Source organism: Oryctolagus cuniculus, chromosome 12 (assembly GCF_964237555.1).
Source record: "Oryctolagus cuniculus chromosome 12, mOryCun1.1, whole genome shotgun sequence".
In the NCBI taxonomy this organism is placed as follows: Eukaryota; Metazoa; Chordata; class Mammalia; order Lagomorpha; family Leporidae; genus Oryctolagus; species Oryctolagus cuniculus.
This window is the reverse complement of record NC_091443.1, coordinates 20925257-20944378: the sequence shown is the minus strand read 5'-3', so window position 1 is coordinate 20944378 and position 19122 is coordinate 20925257. Positions and strand designations below refer to the sequence as shown.

Here is a 19122-nt window from a genome sequence, read left to right as displayed (position 1 = left end):
CCGAGTCAGTCTGGAGCCAAGAGCCAGTTCCGGGTCTCCCATGTGGGTACAGTGGCCCAAGCACTTGGGCCATCTTCTACTGCCTTCCCAGGCCATAAGCAGAGAGCTGAATTGGATGAGGAGCAGCTGGGATGTGAACCAGAGCCCGTGTGGGATGCTGGTGCCACAGGCGGAGATTTAACCTACCACACCAGAGCGCCAGATCCCAAAATTTGAACTATTCTTGTTTTATCCTTTTCCTTCCTAGCCAAGTTAGAGTAGTCTTTGTAAAGAAAAATAAATCCGAAACAAAATCCAGTAATTCTCTTTAAAAGCATTCCTGGTTGACCAGTAGTACTGAGTTAAACACATAGATATGTCTAATCAGTGTAAAACCTGGATAGTTCATGTTAATTAACATAAACCCTCAGGGAAGAACAGTATTATATAGAGTTTCTTTCTTTTAGTTTTTTTTTTTTTTTTTTTAAAGCACATGATTCTTTTTCCCCTTCAGCTTGTCTTTGTGAGTAATGAGATTTTAAAAATTGCTTAGGGAAGTGTGGACTGTTAAATTATAGGTCATACACAAAGTTTAATAATATGCCTGTTGAACAAACTATTTTGTTCTCAAATTCCATTGATGACTGATTTCAGACTTAGATAATTGCTGCTGTAACTTAAATATGCTGTGCATTTTTTAATGGGATATAAATTAATTGAGAGACAGAGTTTAATAAGTTCAAGTTGATTGTGTTAACAGTAGAAGATTCTTATCTGTCTTGGCAGTTAATAGACAAGTGTGAATAGCTTTATTTTGTCTTGTAAAATTCATGATTTCTGTTAACATGGTTCTGGTAAAGTTGATAATGTATAAATGCAGATTTATCCAACTTAAAAGCAGGTGTTTTCTAAGGTCTAAGGTAATCCTTTGAGTAGTGATTTCTCTGTTCAGGTGGAATTTGGATTCTTTATCCAGTCATTATCTGTTCAGAAACCCTTCAAACTGATCATTTAAAGAATTAAAAAATCCTTAGATTTTATTTGTATATTGAAAGTGCAGAAGTTGACTGATTCTTTATCCCAAGCATACCCTCTGGGGCTTCCTTGTATCTACCTTACACAGCTCAATCTTCTCCACAACAAAACACAAGCCACTTTCATTTGGCTCATACATATTCATAGGAACATTGATGTCTAGAATCTAAAAGTAGAGACCATCAGGTGAGGGTTAAGGCATCTATCTTTAAGTCTGATCTCGGTGATCAAATTGCTTGCTCACTCCTTCCTTCTTTCCCTCTTTCCTTTATTCTCTCTTCCCTCTGTTCCACCATTTGGGTAGGATGGTGATAACCAACCAGCCTTGCCTTTGCCATATAACTTGTTTCATTAGTAAGTTGTACCTTCAAAAGAATTGAGAAAAGCATCTAATTTGTGGCTTATTACAAAGCCAAATCCTAACATTTATTTTTTTCTTCTATATCCTTGATGTATCTCAGCATGTCATGAAGCTGTTAGTCACTGGAATGAAGATGCCAGCAGTTTGTGTATGGTCTTAAATCTCTAAATGAAGAAATGAACTATCTTTTTTTTTTTTTTTTGCCTTAAGAGTAAGGATTTCTGATGACTATCCAAATGTTGGTAATAGTTAATACTTCTTTGCTTTCACATATTGTAGTATTCATAAACATTGTGCAATTATGGCCGGCGCCGCGGCTCACTAGGCTAATCCTCTGCCTAGCGGCGCCAGCACACCGGGTTCTAGTCCCGGTCGGGGTGCCGGATTCTGTCCCGGTTGCCCCTCTTCCAGGCCAGCTCTCTGCTGTGGCCAGGGAGCACAGTGGAGGATGGCCCAAGTGCTTGTGCCCTGCACCGCATGGGAGACCAGGAGAAGCACCTGGCTCCTGGCTTCGGATTAGCGCGGTGTGCCGGCAGTGGCGGCCATTGGAGGGTGAACCAACGGCAAAGGAAGACCTTTCTCTCTGTCTCTCTCTGTCCACTCTGCCTTTAAAAAAAAAAAAAAAAATTGTGCAGTTAAAAGATAAAAAGTAAATACTCAGACCAGAAGTGAATATTTGGTAGGAATAATGAACAATAAAGTTTATTTTCCCTCCCATTAGGATCTTTTCACATAACTTAAAAATGGAAGGACTTGTTACAGTTACTCTAATTACCACTCATTTTTCTTTCATAGTTTATTTGAATTGTAGCTGGCAAAGTGATCAAGTATGTGATTTAAACAACTAACCTATTTAAATTTGTAGATTAGGTAGGTTAGGTCTGAAATGCTACTTTAAATGAGCAGATGATTTGTAAACTTACTTTTTATAAAACTGAAGTAATTTTTTTTGTTTCTCCTTCATTTAGGTTTTATAGGATCACATTAACAAAAGCACCATGGAGTTTTATGAGTCAACATATTTTATCGTCCTTATCCCTTCCGTCGTTATTACAGTAATTTTCCTCTTCTTCTGGCTTTTCATGAAAGAAACATTGTATGATGAAGTTCTTGCAAAACAGAAGAGAGAACAAAAGCTTATTCCTGCCAAAACGGATAAAAAGAAGGCAGAAAAGAAAAAAAATAAAAAGAAAGAAATACAGAATGGAAACCTCCATGAGTCTGATTCTGAGAGCGTACCTCGAGACTTTAAATTATCTGATGCCTTGGCTGTAGAAGATGAGCAAGTTGTGCCTGTTCCGTTGAATGTGGTTGAAACTTCTAGTGTTAGGGAAAGAAAAAAGAAGGAAAAGAAACAAAAACCTGTCCTTGAAGAGCAGGTCATCAAAGAAAGTGATGGATCGAAGATTCCTGGCAAAAAAGTAGAGCCCGTCCCAGTTACTAAACAGCCCACTCCACCCTCCGAAGCTCCTGCCTTAAAGAAGAAACCAGGGCAGAAGAAGTCTAAAAATGGAAGCGGTATTATAATCTATTTGACTTTACTGCATGATTCTGTTTCTCCTAATAACTTTAGGTCTTTGCAATTTAGACACGTCATGAAATATGCACACTGGAGCTTAAATACTGATTCTGAAACGGGGATGATTATTTTTCACTGATGGATTTACTTTTGTTAATATTAGTTGCTGTAATGGTGATCACAAAACAGCACTTAAAACTGAACTTTATATTATAAATATGGGAAAAACCCTTAGTGGGATATTATAAAATACAACTTTGGTGGTTTTACCAATACAACCAAGGACCTGTAAATATCAGCAGTTAGAAATTTCTACATTTATTTCAACAACACTTTATAATCAATGTAATAAGAGTTAAAGATGAGAAGATAAATTATAGTGTCTTTGACTGCATTTTGCAAACATTTATCACATAATTGTTTTATGGTGGGCATTGTGCTAGATATTAGGTTAGGAGGTGAATGGTGCATTTTCAATGTCACTTGCTAGCTATAGACACATAAACAGGTCATTAGAATAGAAAATGTTTAGTCTAATGATCAAGGTTTATCTAAACCATTGTAGGAATTCTGAGGTAGGCACTCAGAGCATGTAATGCCTAAAAGTAATTTTAAAGTTTGTGTAAGTTTGAGCTAGATTTTTTTTTTTTTTTTTTTTTTTTTTTTTTTTTTGGTGGATGGGGACAGTCATCCCTCTGGGTCCATGGGTTCTGCATATTTGGATTCATCCAACCACAGATCAAAAAAAGAAGAAAGTTGTAGTGAATGTATACAAAATTTATTTGGTTGTCATTCGTTCCTAAGCAATATAGTAAAACAACTATGTGGCATTTACATTATATTAGGTGTGTTAAGTTCTATGCAAATACTATACTATTTTATATAAGGGACTTGAGCACCTGTGGATTTGGGTATCCTAGGGGAAGGGTCCTGGGGCTAATGCCCTGTGGATATCAAGGGACAACTATACAGTGGAAAGGGCTTGAGAAATGGTGCAGTGATGTGTGGAACTGCAGATAGTTTGCTTGTATGAAAGGAATTGACATGTTTGTTAACAGAACTTGTGGTGTGTTAAAATTAGTTGTATTGAATTTTTTTTTTTTTTTTTTTTTTTTTTTTTTGACAGGCAGAGTGGACAGTGAGAGAGAGAGACAGAGAGAAAGGTCTTCCTTTTGCCGTTGGTTCACCCTCCAATGGCCGCCGCTGCAGCCGGCGCACCGCGCTGATCCTGGCAGGAGCCAGGAGCCAGGTGCTTTTCCTGGTCTCCCATGGGGTGCAGGGCCCAAGCACCTGGGCCATCCTCCACTGCACTCCCTGGCCACAGCAGAGAGCTGGCCTGGAAGAGGGGCGACCGGGACAGAATCCGGCGCCCCAACCGGGACTAGAACCCGGTGTGCCGGCGCCGCAAGGTGGAGGATTAGCCTATTGAGCCACGGCGCCGGCCCTTAAAGGTATTTTTTTTTTTTTGACAGGCAGAGTGGACAGTGAGAGAGAGAGACAGAGAGAAAGGTCTTCCTTTGCGGTTGGTTCACCCTCCAATGGCCGCTGCGGCCGGCGCGCTGCGGCCGGCGCACCGCGCTGATCCGATGGCAGGAGCCAGGAGCCGGGTGCTTTTCCTGGTCTCCCATGGGGTGCAGGGCCCAAGCACCTGGGCCATCCTCCACTGCACTCCCGGGCCACAGCAGAGAGCTGGCCTGGAAGAGGGGCAACCGGGACAGAATCCAGCGCCCCGACCGGGACTAGAACCCGGTGTGCCGGCGCCGCTAGGCGGAGGATTAGCCTAGTGAGCCGCGGCGCCGGCCTCAGTTGTATTGAATTTTAAGTATTTGCTTGCCAACTGTAATCAAGGCATGGTACTAGAGAAAGAAAAGTAAGTACCACATGTTTTAGCAGAGTAGGAGGACATGTAAGCCATTACTACAATGTGATTTATATAGATGTACACAGCATAGGAGAAACACAGAAGCCAAAGCAGCTATTTCTTAGGAGGACAACATATAAATTGGGTCTTTATGACTGAATCTCTTCACCAAGCGAATAGGGGAGTCTTACTCCACAGTGACGGAACAGCATGTGTGAAGGCAGAGATACAGTATTATCATTGAGCTGTTTAAAATGAGAGTGGTAGGGAACAACACTGAAAAGATCGCGGTGCTAGATAATGAAGATTTTTGTATACAGTGTTAAGTAGCTGGGACTTTGTAAGTTGCAGCCACTGTTTAGATTTTCAAGCAGATTAATTATGTGATTACATTTACATCTTAGATTTCGTTGTCAGAAAACCTTGTGAAGACAATTTTCATGGGATATAGGTCAGCCAGTTAATAGGTCATTATAGTTTTTCCAAAGTTAAGATATAAAACTAACATGGTAATAATAAAAATACAAAATAGACATACAAATGACAAGACTGACCTCTTTATGCAGGGCTATGGCAGATGAAGGAAAAGACAGGATCAGTGCTGATCTCCCAAGTTCTAAAGTCAAGGTCAGCAAATTGTAACCTGTGAGTCAAGTCTGGCCTGCCTCCTAATTTTTACGACCCAAGAACTGAGAATAGTTTTTACATTTTAAATGGCTGGTTAAAAAATCGAAAGAATAATATTTTGAGAAATGTGGGAATTATGAGTCAAACCTTAGTATCTGTAAGTTTTTTTTTTTTAATTTTTAAAATTTAAGAGGCAGAGACAGAGCCAAACAGAAAGCGTTCTCATCTGATTGACTCCTCAGATGCCTACAACATCTGGAGAGTGGGAGGTGAAACTGGGAGCTGGGAACTCATTTCAGATCTCCAGGGGGATGGCAGGAACCCAGCTACTTGAGCTGTCACCACTGCCCCCAAGGTCCTCATTAGCTACAAGCTGGAATCAAGAGCTGGGAATTGAAGATGGGCACTTTGATGTGGAGCGAGGGCATCCTAACTGGTGTCTTAACTGGGTGGCAAGATGTCTGCTCCCGTAACGTTTGTTGAATGTAGCTAAGTCATTCATGTTCATCCAGACATGCCCAGCTTTTACACTGGAGTGGTGACTTGACTAGTTGTGACAGAGGCTGTGTGGCCTGTAAAACCTAACATTTTCACACTCTGCCCTTTTACAGAAAAAGCTTGGCAAATCCTTGGTTGTTATAAGCCCTAAGATAGAGACTATTAGAGGTTAAATGTGTTTGGTTCCAACACTTGCAGTTTGTCTTCCAGATGCCTGTTTGGCCGTCTGCATGGAGAGCAACAGAGTGCAGTAGGGAATGTCAGTGCAGAGCCTAAGGCTACGGTGTATATTCAGGAGCCATAGCATGAAGGTAGTTGAAGTCATTCAGTGTTCATAAGGTCATCCAAGGGAAATACCTAACTTGAAGATGACTCTGAAGAATACTGTTATCTGAAGAGTTCAGTGGAAGCAGTTCACAAGGGAGACTTGGGACCAGAATGGCATAGCTGGTAAAGCCTCCACCTATAATGCAGGCATCCTACATGGGTTCATGCGCCGGCAGCTCCGCTTTGGATCCAGCGCCCTGCTAATGTGCCTAGGAAAGCAGCAGAGGATGGCCCAAGTACTTGGGCCTCTCCACCATGTGGAAGACCTGAATAAAGCTTCTGGCTTTTGCCTGGCTCAGCCCTGGCCATTGCGGCCATTTGGGGAGTGAAGCAGTGTATAGAAGATCTCCTCCTCCCTCCCTCCCTCCCTTCCTCTCTGTAATTCTTCCTCTCAAATAAATAAATCTTAAAACAAAAAAAAGGATTCTCATGGGAGGTGATAAAGAATTTTGTATTTTGTTTATTTTTATTGTGGTAAGATACATAGAACATGGGGCCTTACCTTTTTAACCATTAAATAATATTTAATTGAAAGGCAAAGAGGACAGAGATTTGTCATCTACTTGTTTACTCCCGAAATGACCACAACAGCTGGGTCTGTGCCAAGCTGAAGCCTGGATCTGGGAACTCAACCTAGGTCTCCCACATTGGCTGCAGGGCCTCAACTGCTTGAGCCACACCAACTGCCTTCTAGGCTGTGCATGAACAAGAAATTGAAATAGGGAGTCAAGGCCAAACTTGAACCCAGGCATTATTTTATGGGTATGTGGGTTTATCATTAGGTATCTTAACCATGGCACCAAATACCTGCTTATGTATTTATTTGTGTGTCTCCCTCTCTAACTGTTTCAGGGGATAGGGGGAGAGACAGAGGGAGAGAGAGAGGGAGAGAGGATCTTCTATCTGCTGATTCACTCCCCAGATGGCCACAATGGCCAGGGCTGGGCCGCCCTGAAGCTAGGAGCCAGGAGCTTCTTCCAAGTCTCCCATGTGGGTGGCAGGGGCCCAGGCATTTGGGTCATGTTCTGCTGCTTTTCCCAGGCCAATTTTAAGGAGCTGGATCATAAATGGAGCAGCTGGGACATGAACCAGAGCCCACATGGGATGCTGATGTGTAGGTAGCGGCTTTACACTCTACACCTCAAGGCTGGCTCTCATTTTAACCATTTTTAAAGGTCCTGTTCATTCACATACTTGTGTAGTTACCACCACCTGCTATCTCTAGAACTTATGTTCATCTTCCCTAACTGAAACTTTATACTCATTAATAACACTAGTTTCACATTCCTCCTTCTCCAGCCCCTGTCAATCACCATTTTATTTCTGGTTTTAGGACTCCCATCCTGTAGGAGCTTCAGATAAAATCACATTATGTGCTCTTTTTTAAAAATTTATTTTAAGATTTATTTATTTATTTGAAGGAGAAGGAGAGGCAAAGAGAGAGGGGTCTTCCATCCGCTGGTTCACTCCCCGATTGGCCGCGACGGCCGGAGCTGAGCCGATCTGAAGCAGGGAGCCAGGAGCTTCTTCAGGGTCTCCCACGCAGGTGCAGGGGCTCAAGGACTTGGGCCATCTTCTGCTTTCCCAGGCTATAGCAGAGAGCTGGATCGTAAGTGGAGCAGTCAGGACTCGAATCGGCACCCCTATGGGATGCTGACACTGCAGGTAGCAGCTTTACCTGCCACTGCGCTGGCCCCCGTTATGTGCTCTTTAGTTGCTGGCTTATTTCACGTAACATAATGAAGAGGAAAGACTTTTTTAGAAAGAGATAGTGACTCAACAGTGTGAATAGTGAACCGTATGAATGTTAATGTGTAGTCAGGCAAGGATTGATGGGATTTATTTGTAGGGTATGACATTTGGGACATGAGGGACCTGAGTTCATCCTTTTGTTTACTGGAAGAGGTAAAAATCAGGTTGCAGTAGTTGAGAAGTGATCTATAGAAAAGGCAGTACAGACAAGGGTGTTGGAAGCTAGAGATAACAGGATGGAAGGAATTTTTATTTCCTAGGATGTAAGATGTGGGAGGCTTATAAGCCAAATTGGGCTGGAAGTGGCTTTGGAATGAGTTCTAAATGAAGAGGCAAGAACCTGAAAGTGTTTTGGTGTGGTAGAGTAAGCAAACTAGAATGATAAGTTATTGGTGAGAGTTAAAAATCAGACTTTAAAATTGTAGTGTTACAGCACTTGAGACTTACTGATAATTGTGCGTTTTCTGTTGTGTTCATAGTTTGCTATGATGATTGTTTTTCACTTATGTTTAATAAAGATGACCAGGATAAAAAGGTGGAAACTCTCATGGCATCCTCAAAAAAGCAAGAAGTATTACCTTCCCATCCAGAGACTAAACAAGAAAGTGGAACGGCAAAGAAGAAAGTGTCATCAAAGAAGCAGAAGACAGAAAATGGTGAAATGTGTAGATAAGTATTTTATAAATGCTAATTCTAGAAGAGTACACGAGGACAGGGACTGTGGAGACCTCATATGCTCTGAAATTGCTGGTAGTACTTATTTATTTATTTGAGAAGCACAAAGAGAACATTGAGAGAGATCCTCTGTCTGCTGGTATACTCCCTCAGTGCCTGCAATATCCAGGGCTTGGCCAGGCTACAACCAAGAGCTTGGAGTTCAGTACCATCCGAGCTCTGGGACTCAACTGCGTGAACCATCGCCTCCTGTGTCTCAGGGTCTGCATTTGGAGGAACCTGGAATCAAACTTAGGCATGGGTGTCTTCACTGCTAGGCCACCCTGCGTCAGTAGTTTAATGTGTACTGTAGCAACTAATTCTAGTACAGGTCTAACATTCTCTTTAGCATCGTGGTTTTGTCATGCCTTAACAGAAGGGCAGAGTATAAATTTGTGATGAAAAAAGTTATTTGAAAGTTAAGAAGGGCTCAGGTTTGGAAGAAATCATAATGTGGGGCTGGCATTGCACAACACATTAAGCTGCTGACTGCAATGCTGGCATCCCATTTGTGTGCTGGTTTGAGTCCTGACTACTCCATTTCCCAGTCCAGCTCTCTGGTAATGTGCCTGGGAAAGCAGCAGAAGATGGCCTAAGTACTTGGGCCCCTGCTGCTCATGTAGGAGACTTGGATGGAGTTCCAAGCTCCTGACTTTGGCCTGGTCCAGCTCTGACTGCTGCAGACTCTTGGGAAATGAACCAGTAGATGAAAGTGTGCGCTCGCTCGCTTTCTCTCTCTCTCTCTCTCTCTGTCTCTGTCTCTCTTTCTCTCTGTAACTCTGCCTTTCAAGTAAATATATAAATATTTTTTTAAAAAAGTAAATAGCATACAAAGTATATAGAAAAAAATTCCTAAATATTTGTACCTTTAAATACCAGAGGTTATGCTTACGGACATTAGCTAGATTACTCTCCATTCTCTGCTATTTCCTAAACAAGATGTGCCTGGGTATATAGTAAGCATATATAGTAAGCATATAGACAGAGCAGTTTTTTTTGTTAGGAATTTTCCAAAAGAGCTTGTCTTTGAAATTTGTGTAGATTAAACAACAAGTAATTTCTAGATAATATTGGGCTATAGTATCAACCAATGCTAGAAAACAGTAAAATTGGAAAGGAAAAAAATGAAATTTTATTACTTGAATTAAAATTATGAGTTATAAAACATTAAGTATATGAGAGACATTACCGAATATATTTAATAAAATTGTTAATATTTAACATTTAAAAATTAATTTAAAAACAGAAACAGAGATCTCTCATCCACTGGTTTACTCCCTAAATGCCTCCAACAGCCAGGGCTGGGCCAGACTGAAGCCTGGAGTTGGGAACTCAATGTAGGGCTCCTACCTGAGTGGCAGGAACCCAACTATTTGAGTTGCTACCTGCTGCTTCCAGAGTGTGCATTAGCGGGAAGCTGTCACAGGAAGTGGAGGTGGGACACAGAACCAGGCACTCTGCCAGTATGGGGTGGGAGGGTCCCAAGGGACATCTTAGCTGTTGTGCTGAATGCCTGCCCCTAATATTTAAATTTTAAAAAATTTATTTATTTGAAAGGCAGAGTAACAGAGAAGAGAAGAGAGATCGTCTATCCATTAATTCACTCCCCAAATAGCTGAAACAGCCTGGGTAGAAGTCAGGGACCCAGAACTCCCTCATCCTGATCTCTCACATGGGTAGCAGGGCCCAAGTACTTGGGCCACTTTTCACTCCTTTCCCAGGTGCACTTGTAGGAAACTAGATCAGAAGCAGCCAGGGCTTCAACCTGGCTTGAATATGAGATGCCTGCATTGCAAGCAGTGGCTTAACCCAATGTGCCACAAACCAGTTTCACATATTTAATTTTATATAAGAGAATTGTATCTGCAAAAAAGCTCTTTTTGAAAAGATAGGATGTAGAAATTTCCATCTGGGTCTGGAAATTTGAATCTCTAACCAAGAGACATCAATTTTGGAGGTCTTTAGGAATAAAATATGGAGGCTTCCTTCTCTATTTTAATGTTATTCTGGAAGTTTTGGGAAATGTAGTAAGATGTGCCATGGGAATTAGCAGCATAATTGTTAGAAATTAGAAGATACTTGCAAGGAACAATGACTATGATTTTTGTATTTAATAAGTGAAAGGAAGTTAATTAAAATTAATTGCAAGAAGAATTGAGCAAAGTACCAACATAAATAAAACTTAGTAGTTTTCTTTGAGCACTGATTAATGTGAATTGATTTTTATATTAAAACAAAACAAATGAAAAGGAAAGTTTGGATTTTAAATACTGTTAAAGGAGATATGCTACACATTTTTAGATTATTTAAATTTTTACATTGTTTACTATAAAGTAGTGAGCTGATGGTGCTCAATTAGAAATGTGGTTTTGACTTGTTAAATGATGAAGTAGGAATTTAAACAGCTAATATTGGAGCTTTGAAAATAAATGCATTTTTCATTAAATTTAAGTGTGCTTGCATGTTTAGTTTGTTTTTAAAAATTCTTATTATGATTTTGTTGAACTTAAATTGCAGTCTTGGTAGATGAACCCCTTATTCACGCAACTACTTATATTCCTTTGATGGATAATGCTAACTCAAATCCTGTGATGGATAAGAGAGAGGTTATTGATCTGATTAAACCTGACCAAGTAGAAGGGATCCAGAAATCTGGGGCTAAAAAACTGAAGACTGAAACTGACAAAGGTAATTGCAGAATGTTAAGATATAAAAACACACTTTTGAGTTCTGAGAGTGACAAATACATCTTCCCTTTCAAGCAGTGCATTGCAAACACTGATAGAATCTGTGTAGTGAAAGTCTCCATGGTCATCTGCTAGTCCAACCTTGATTTTGCAGACCTGGACGCTGGCATTTGACTGGCACAAGGGTCCCACAGATATTTTGCTATCTGGGGATCTTTTCCCTACCTGTCTTCTATCAGATTTCAGGGTCATTGACAATTACCTTTTTTTTTTAATTATTATTATTTTTCAGAGCTGTTTTCAGGTCAGAGCAAAATTATGTGGAAACATAGAGTTCCTATATACTGCCTGTTTCCACAAATGCACACAGCAGGCTTTAAAAACTTGGAATGTAGGTGAAGGGTTTTGGTTTAACGGGTAGAGATTCTTTATATGGAAGTTGGTGTCTGAGGGCCGGCCCTGTGAGAATTGGGGTGGGTGAGTCCAGGAACTTTGTGATGCATAGATTTTTGTTGTTCATTTATTGATTTGATAGGCAGAGACAGACAGACATAGCTTCTATCTGCTAGTTCACTCCCCATATGGCCAGAGATAGATACAGACAGACCTTCCATTCATTCCTCTCATATGGCCAGAGAGAGAGATGCCTTCCATCTGCTGGTTCACTTCCTACATGACTGCAGCAGCCAGGGCTGGGCCATGCTGAAGCAAGGAGCCCAGTACTCCACCCACGTGGGTGGCAGGGACTCAGCCCCTTGAGCTGTCACCTGTTGCTTCCCAGGATTGCATCACAGGGAGCTGGATTGGAAGACGCTCTGATATCAGAAGTGGCTGCTCAAGTAGAAGTTTAGCCTGCTGCACCACAGTGCCCACCCCAAGGATTTTGTTGTGTATTATCATTATCTTAGAGTTTATTTTTTCATCTATGGAATTTGGCTTATATCTCTGAGGATTATTTAAATTGAATGGAAATATCATAAACATATTTCGTGCACATAACTAGCATATATTAGATGCTTAACTGATTTTTAAAGTGAAGGCATACTGGCATTTTAGTACTTTTGAGTTTGAGAAAGCTTTCAGTTAATGTGATTATTCTGTATTATGGATGGTAAACACCTTCCCCTTGCTCTTGATTGGAACATTTATTATTTGACAAGAAGTATAAATCTGTTTTCTTTTGGTTATTGACTTTCTGGGCCAGAAATTCTAGGTGCTTACCTTTGCTGAGGTTATTGCTTACGTCTTTTAAAATGTCAACTCCCTGTTTTTTTTCTTAATTAAGAAAATGCTGAAGTGAAATTTAAAGATTTTCTTCTGTCCTTGAAGACTATGATGTTTTCTGAAGATGAGGCCCTGTGTGTTGTGAACCTGCTAAAGGAGAAGTCTGGTGTGATACAAGATGCTTTAAAGAAGGTAAGCATATTTGTTGATGATATTTGTGAGCAGTAATTAGAAGTACACCATACAGCACTTCTGCCAGAATGATCATTATCTACTCTCATCCCTAATACCTCAAAACATGGAATCACATCTAGAAGTTCTGTAGGACTTCAGAAATTATTTCATATACCGATACTAATCAGGGTACTTGCATAGTTTAATCATGCAACTTTTGAGTCATCTGATGCTTGACAGTGGCCAGTTGCTTTAAACTGAGATTTCTGTGGCTTTAAAGCCCTTTGCCATTTGGACAAGGTGTACCCTGCGTTGCTCTGACTGAAGTACTGAACTCTAGATCAGATGATTTCTGGATAATGTATGTAGAATGTTTTTGTAACTGAGGATAGCATATTCAAAGAGCCTAGGGACTATTGTTGCTTGATGTGTGTGTGTGTCTAATATTACCCTTCTAAAATAAGTAATTTTTGTATGGCAGAATCACTACTATGGCTGATAAAAAAATTGTAAAATCTCAAAAATCCTGTGGAGTTAACTTTTGTATTCTTATGCGCCGGGCTCACTTCTAATGCCACTTACACTCTAAATACTGGGAAAGGTATTAAGTTTTCAAGCATTACTTATGTAAGATAAGATGACGTGGTATCTAGTGTCTAAGATTAGATGATTGACTTAACTGTCCACAACACACAGGACCTCATCTTCAGAAAACATCATAGTCTTCAAGGACAGAAGAAAATCTTTAAATTTCACTTCAGCATTTACTCTGAAAATGTAGTTAACACTTATTTATGCCCCATTCCACCCTGTAACCACTTACCTGCTTTAAAAGCTTAAGTGTTCTTTTTCTCTTTTTGTTTTTAAAGATTTATTTATTTATTTGAAAGAGTTACACAGAGAGAGAAGGAGAGGGAGAGAGAGAGAGAGAGAGGTCTTCCATCTGCAGGTTCACTCCCCAGTTGGCCACAATGGTCGGGAGTCACGATGGTCTGAAGCCAGGAGCCAGGAGATTCCCCTGGGTCTTCCACCTGAGTGCAGGGGCCCAAGGACTTGGGCCATCTTCTACTACCTTTCCACGCCATAGCAGAGAGCTAGATTGGAAGTGGAGCAGCCGGGACTCAAACCAGTGCCCATATGGGATGCTGACACTACAGATGGCGACTTTACCTGCTATGACACAGCACAGACCCCCTTTTGTTCTGTAGTCCAATCTGTTACTTCTCACCTGATTTCCTGATGTAGTCTCAATTCATGTTTCTGCTTTTCATTTTAGCTATCTCAGCCATTTTTCCATATAACTCTGAAGTGATTTTATTTTGTTATGCACTGCTTTAAAAATCTTTCAGTGCCTTTCTCTCTCTACTTAAGACACAGTCTTCCAAGCTCTTTAAGAGTCCTATATGTGTGTCTCTCTTAAACCTCATCTGGTCTCATTGGATTCCCTTGTTATGTTGCACCCATACGCAGTCTTCTCCAGTTCCTCTAGCATACTAGACTGCTTTCCTTCTGTCTCCTGCCCTGCCCCATTTCTGTCCATGCCTAATGCCTCCTTTAGGTCTCTGCATTAATACCATCTTCTGGTATAAGGCAGACTTGAGTTCATAGTCTAAATTGTTTTTCCTGATGTTCTGTCTCATAACTGGAGTTTTTATCATAGCATTGTAAGTCTGCCCTGACTTCCAAGTGTCTGTTAACAGTGCATTTTAGAAATTGTGACGTTTTGTAAGGTCTGTGCTTGTTAGATCATCTCCATGTGGTACCTGCCAGTGGTAGCTTAGAGTAAACAAGGTATTTGGGGGTAATCAGAATATAAAGTGATAAACTCTAAATGACTTTGAATACACTGTTCGATTGTTCTGTTGCAGAGAACTTTTCTTGAATGAAGAATTTTCCTTTGGTTCATTTTATTTTAATTGGATGAGTACATACCTAAAAAAAATTGTTGGCTTTTTTTTTTGGAAATTGGGAAAAGCTCCCAGCAGGAAGAAACCTCTGCCTAGCTGTTGGCTGGCGTTGTGGCTGCAATGCTGGCATCCCACATTGGTGCTGCTTCCACTGCAATCCAGTTCCATGCTAATGTGCTTGGAAAAGCAGAGGAAGATGGCCCAAGTCCTTGGGCCCCTGCACCCACATGGGAGACCCAGATGAAGCTCCTGGCTTTGGCGTGGCCCAGCCCTGGCTGTTGCAACCATTTGGGGAGTGAACCAGTGGATGGAAGATCCTCTCTCCCTCTCTCTCTTTAACTCTGCCTTGCAAATAAGTAAAATCTTTAAGCCAAATAAGTAAATAAATAAAACATTCTTTTTTAAAATTAAAAAAGTTGGTTTTTTTAAAGATTCATTTATTTATTTGAAAGAGTTACACGCAGAGAAGGGAGAAGGAGAGGCAGAGAGAGAGACAGACAGACAGACTCTGGTCTTCCATCTGATGGTTCACTCCCCAGTTGGCTGCAATGGCCAGAGCTGCGCTGATCTGAAGCCAGGAGCCAGAAGCTTCTTCCGGGTCTCCCACGCGAGTGCAGGGAGCAACGGTCCAAGGACTTGAGCCATCTTCTGCTTTCCCAGGCCATAGCAGAGAGCTGGATCAGAAGTGGAGCAGCCGGGACTCAAACCAGTGCCCATATGGGATGCCGACACTGCAGGCTGTGGCTTTACCCACTATGCCACAGCGCTGGCCCCAAAATTATTTTTTAAGTGTGTGCTGACTAAGGATATTGCTGGTGGCTTAGTGGGCAGCAGTAGTCATTTTATTGTTTGAGGCAGCTTTGAATTCTTGAGGCTGAGTGGTAAATGGGACTACTGTTTATTTTAGCAGGTCTAGGGAGTAGGTCAGGCCTGTGAAAAGGCAGGATTTGAAACAGAGCAAGTGTTTTGAAACTGCTCACATTTCCCCCTTTCCTTGGAGATGTTTGGCTTTGGGTGAAAGTCTTGTTCTTGATTTCTCACGGGGTGATTCTGTGCTCTACTGAAGGAACTCTGACCTTGTAGGTCTCCTGTATCTTTTTTTTTATTTTTTATTTTTTTATTTTTTTTGACAGGCAGAGTGGACAGTGAGAGAGAGACAGAGAGAAAGGTCTTCCTTTTGCCATTGGTTCACCCTCCAATGGCTGCCGCAGCCGGCGCGCTGCAGCGCGGCGCACCGCGCTGATCCGGTGGCAGGAGCCAGGTGCTTCTCCTGGTCTCCCATGGGGTGCAGGGCCCAAGCACTTGGGCCATCCTCCACTGCACTTCCCTGGCCACAGCAGAGAGCTGGCCTGGAAGAGGGGCAACCAGGACAGAATCCGGCGCCCCGACCGGGACTAGAAGCCGGTGTGCCGGTGCCGCAAGGCGGAGGATTAGCCTAGTAAGCTGCAGCGCCGGCCTGGTCTCCTGTATCTTAGAAAGCCTAGTGGAATATAATTTCACCCTCTTCCTGCCGTAGAAATTGAGTCTTGTTCAGACCTTTTAATAGATTTCAAAGTCCCAGATGTCAGTGGATTCTCATACCTAACTAAAGGCCATTCAGAGGCAGAAGGAGGGTCAGTACAGGGGCAGTGGCAGAGAGCAGAGAGAGTTAGAGGACTTACTGACCAGTTACATATAGTGGCTAACAAAGAGTCTAGGGTGACTGTTCCCTCTCCTGAGTAACCAGAGAGCATGTGTGATAAAGATGTTGTGAACATTTATAGAGAGTAGGGGATGCTGAAAGGTGTTTTAGGCCTCCCCTGTGCCATTTTTGTGGATATAATCATTTCACCCTGGAGCATCTACTTCTCGAACTGAAGAAAGGCTGCGGGGGGAGTGCGTGAGGAAAGCAGTGCACCATCACCACTGCGTGCTTGGTGGATGTGTGTCCGATGAAGCAACATGTGCAGAGTGGGAAGGCAGCTCGAGAATGAATCCTCACAGCACCGGCAGCCAGAGGGCGATAAGCTCAGCAAGAGGGCACTGAAGAGGAGCGAAACACCACGAGGTGGTGGAATCACAGACGCCTAGGAAGATAGAGAGTACAGGGCGACGAGGGGTGGGCAGAGAGGTCAGGGTGGAGAAGAATGAAAAACTGGGTTCGTGTCCTTAGTGACAGCAGCTGTGGTTTCATTTCAGAATTAGACTATAAATAAATGACAAATGAATGGGAAAGGTGACAGTGAGTATCCACCATAAGTGAGCTTTAGGTAGGAAGGGTAGAGTAGAGTGAAAGCTGGAGGGCTGCACAGATGGAGAGGAGGTGCTGCGTTGTGTGTGCACATGCCCATGCGTTTTAGTGCAGAGTGTATCCCAGGCTCCGAACTCAGATTTCCTGCATTCTAATCCAGGGTCCAGCACTTTAAGCTTTATGGCTCTAAATAAATTACTGAACTTCACTGTATCAGTTTGTTCTTCTCTGAAATGGGAATGATAATACATCTGTGAGAGTTAAATGAAATATATGCATACATGTTAGGTACTTAGAGTACCTAGAGTAACTGCTTGTACTTATAGTAATTGCTGGAAACTGTTAACTGATAATGCATTTACCAGTGAGAGAATGACTGATTTTATTTATTATTTTTAGGATTGACCTTTAAATATACTTCTCTCAATTAGATCATTTACCCTTTAAATTATGCTGTATAAACAGGATAAACTATTATTTTGCTGCACTGCTGATTTTTTTTTTTGTTCTCCTTTCCTTTCACTTTTATTAATTATGGCATTTCAGTTTGCTAGATAATTGTGATACTTAATACCTGTCCCTTGACTACAATTCACATGTTTGTTTCAGTCTTCCGTTTCATGGTGGGTTCAAATCTCAACACCATTTCTTTTGTTATAGCTTCTTTATTCTGTTGATTGACTCAGGTTGTTTTTTTTCTGGAATTTTTTCAAGAAGGGATCATGGACACTATTTTGTCCAAGTTGGGCAAGTAAAGATGCTTCCTTGTTGTTTTTATACTTGAATGACAGTTTGGTGAGGTATACTATTCCTGTGTTTCACCCTCTTTCCTTGAAGAATTTTCTTGAATTTGTTGTTCACTTTGTGTACATTCATATTGCTGGCTAGAGGTCTGAAGCCAGCCTGAATTTTGTAATCTTTTCCTGCATTTTTACCAGATTATACTCTCACAATGAAACTTTGAGTGATTAATCAAGTGTTTATTTTTTATTGGCCATTTCTGCTCTCTGCTTGACTGCATACTTCAAGAGACTGAGTTAGAAGTACAGCAGTAAATTTACTAAAATATGTCTTGACATTGATTCCTCTATTAATTTTCCCTTAGATGTAGCATGTCTTTTCAGTGATTAGATTAAAAGTCAACTTTTTATTACTGGTGGGTTCTGTGTTATGTTCTTGAAATAACAGAAATCATGAGTATCAGGTCAGTGATAAGAGAGCTAACGTGTCTCTTCTTAACTTCTATTTCTCAGTCTTTGTAAAAACAGAACAGTACCTAAACAGAGAAAATCGTTTTTACTTTTTTTTTATTTGTTTGCATCCTGCAACTCTCTGGCCAGTACTGTGCTTTTAGGACCGTGTCCTTTTCTGTTTCCTGCTTCAGCTTAGATTTTATTTCTGAGACTATTAATTTTATTCCACTTTGATTTTTTTCTTTAGATTTATTTATTTGAAAGAGTTGTAGCGAGAAAGAGGGAAAAACAGAGAGATCTTCCATCTGCTGGTTCATCCCTCAAATGATCATGGTGGCCAGAGGGCTGGGCCAGGCCAAAGCCAGGAGCCGGAGCTTTACCTGAGTCTCTCATGTGGGTGCAGGGGCCTAAGCACGTGGGCCATCCTCTGTTGCTTTCTCCACTTCTATTTTTGATAGCTTATTTTATGTTATTTTCTCTGAGCTCTCTCTTATAAACTCTGTTCTTTTATTTTTGTAGAGGTGAAAACTGTATTTGTATATTAGATTTTTAAAAATCATGTTGATGTTTTTAATCGTACTTTGTGGTTGCTCTTTGGCTATCTTTTTCTTGTGGCTTTTGTACATTTGTGTTTTCCTCCCTTCCCCTCCCCTCCCTTTCTCTCCCCTCCCCTCCCCTCTCCTCGAGGTAGAGTTACAGTCAGGGAGAGACAGAGAGAAAGGTCTTCCATCCAGGGCTGGTGCTGTGGCTTAGCAGATAAAGCTGCTGCCTGGGATGTTGGCACCCCATATGGGTGCCGGTTCGAGACCTGGCTGCACCACTTCCTATCCAGCTCTCTGCTATGGCCTGGGAAAGCAGTAGAAGATGGCCCAAGTGCTTGGGCCCCTACACCCACATGGGAGACCTGGAGGAATCTCCTGACTCCTGGCTTTGGATTGGCCCAGCTCCAGCCATTGCGGCCATTTGGGGAGTGAACCAGCGGATGAAAGACCTCTCTCTCTGTCCCTCCCTCTCATTCTCTGCCTCTGCCTCTG

At 41.6% G+C, this 19122-nt stretch overlaps 1 protein-coding gene across 50 annotated transcripts in view; it reads left to right on the top strand.

Annotated features, from left to right (window-relative positions):
- KTN1 (kinectin 1) overlaps positions 1-19122 on the top strand; it is a 121867-nt gene that overhangs the window by 30158 nt on the left and 72587 nt on the right. For 44 of the 50 annotated variants that reach the window (XR_011380695.1, XM_070053606.1, XM_070053620.1 and 41 more), the window contains exons 2-5: positions 2344-2893; positions 8478-8615; positions 11191-11361; positions 12646-12776. Coding sequence is in view for 49 of the 50 variants with exons in the window: in XM_070053606.1 (XP_069909707.1) it covers positions 2374-2893; positions 8478-8615; positions 11191-11361; positions 12646-12776 (960 nt within the window). In the remaining variant the exon portion in view is untranslated. The remainder of the gene's footprint in view (positions 1-2343; positions 2894-8477; positions 8616-11190; positions 11362-12645; positions 12777-19122) is intronic. The other 6 variants (XM_070053628.1, XM_070053617.1, XM_070053635.1 and 3 more) reach the window with 1 other exon arrangement.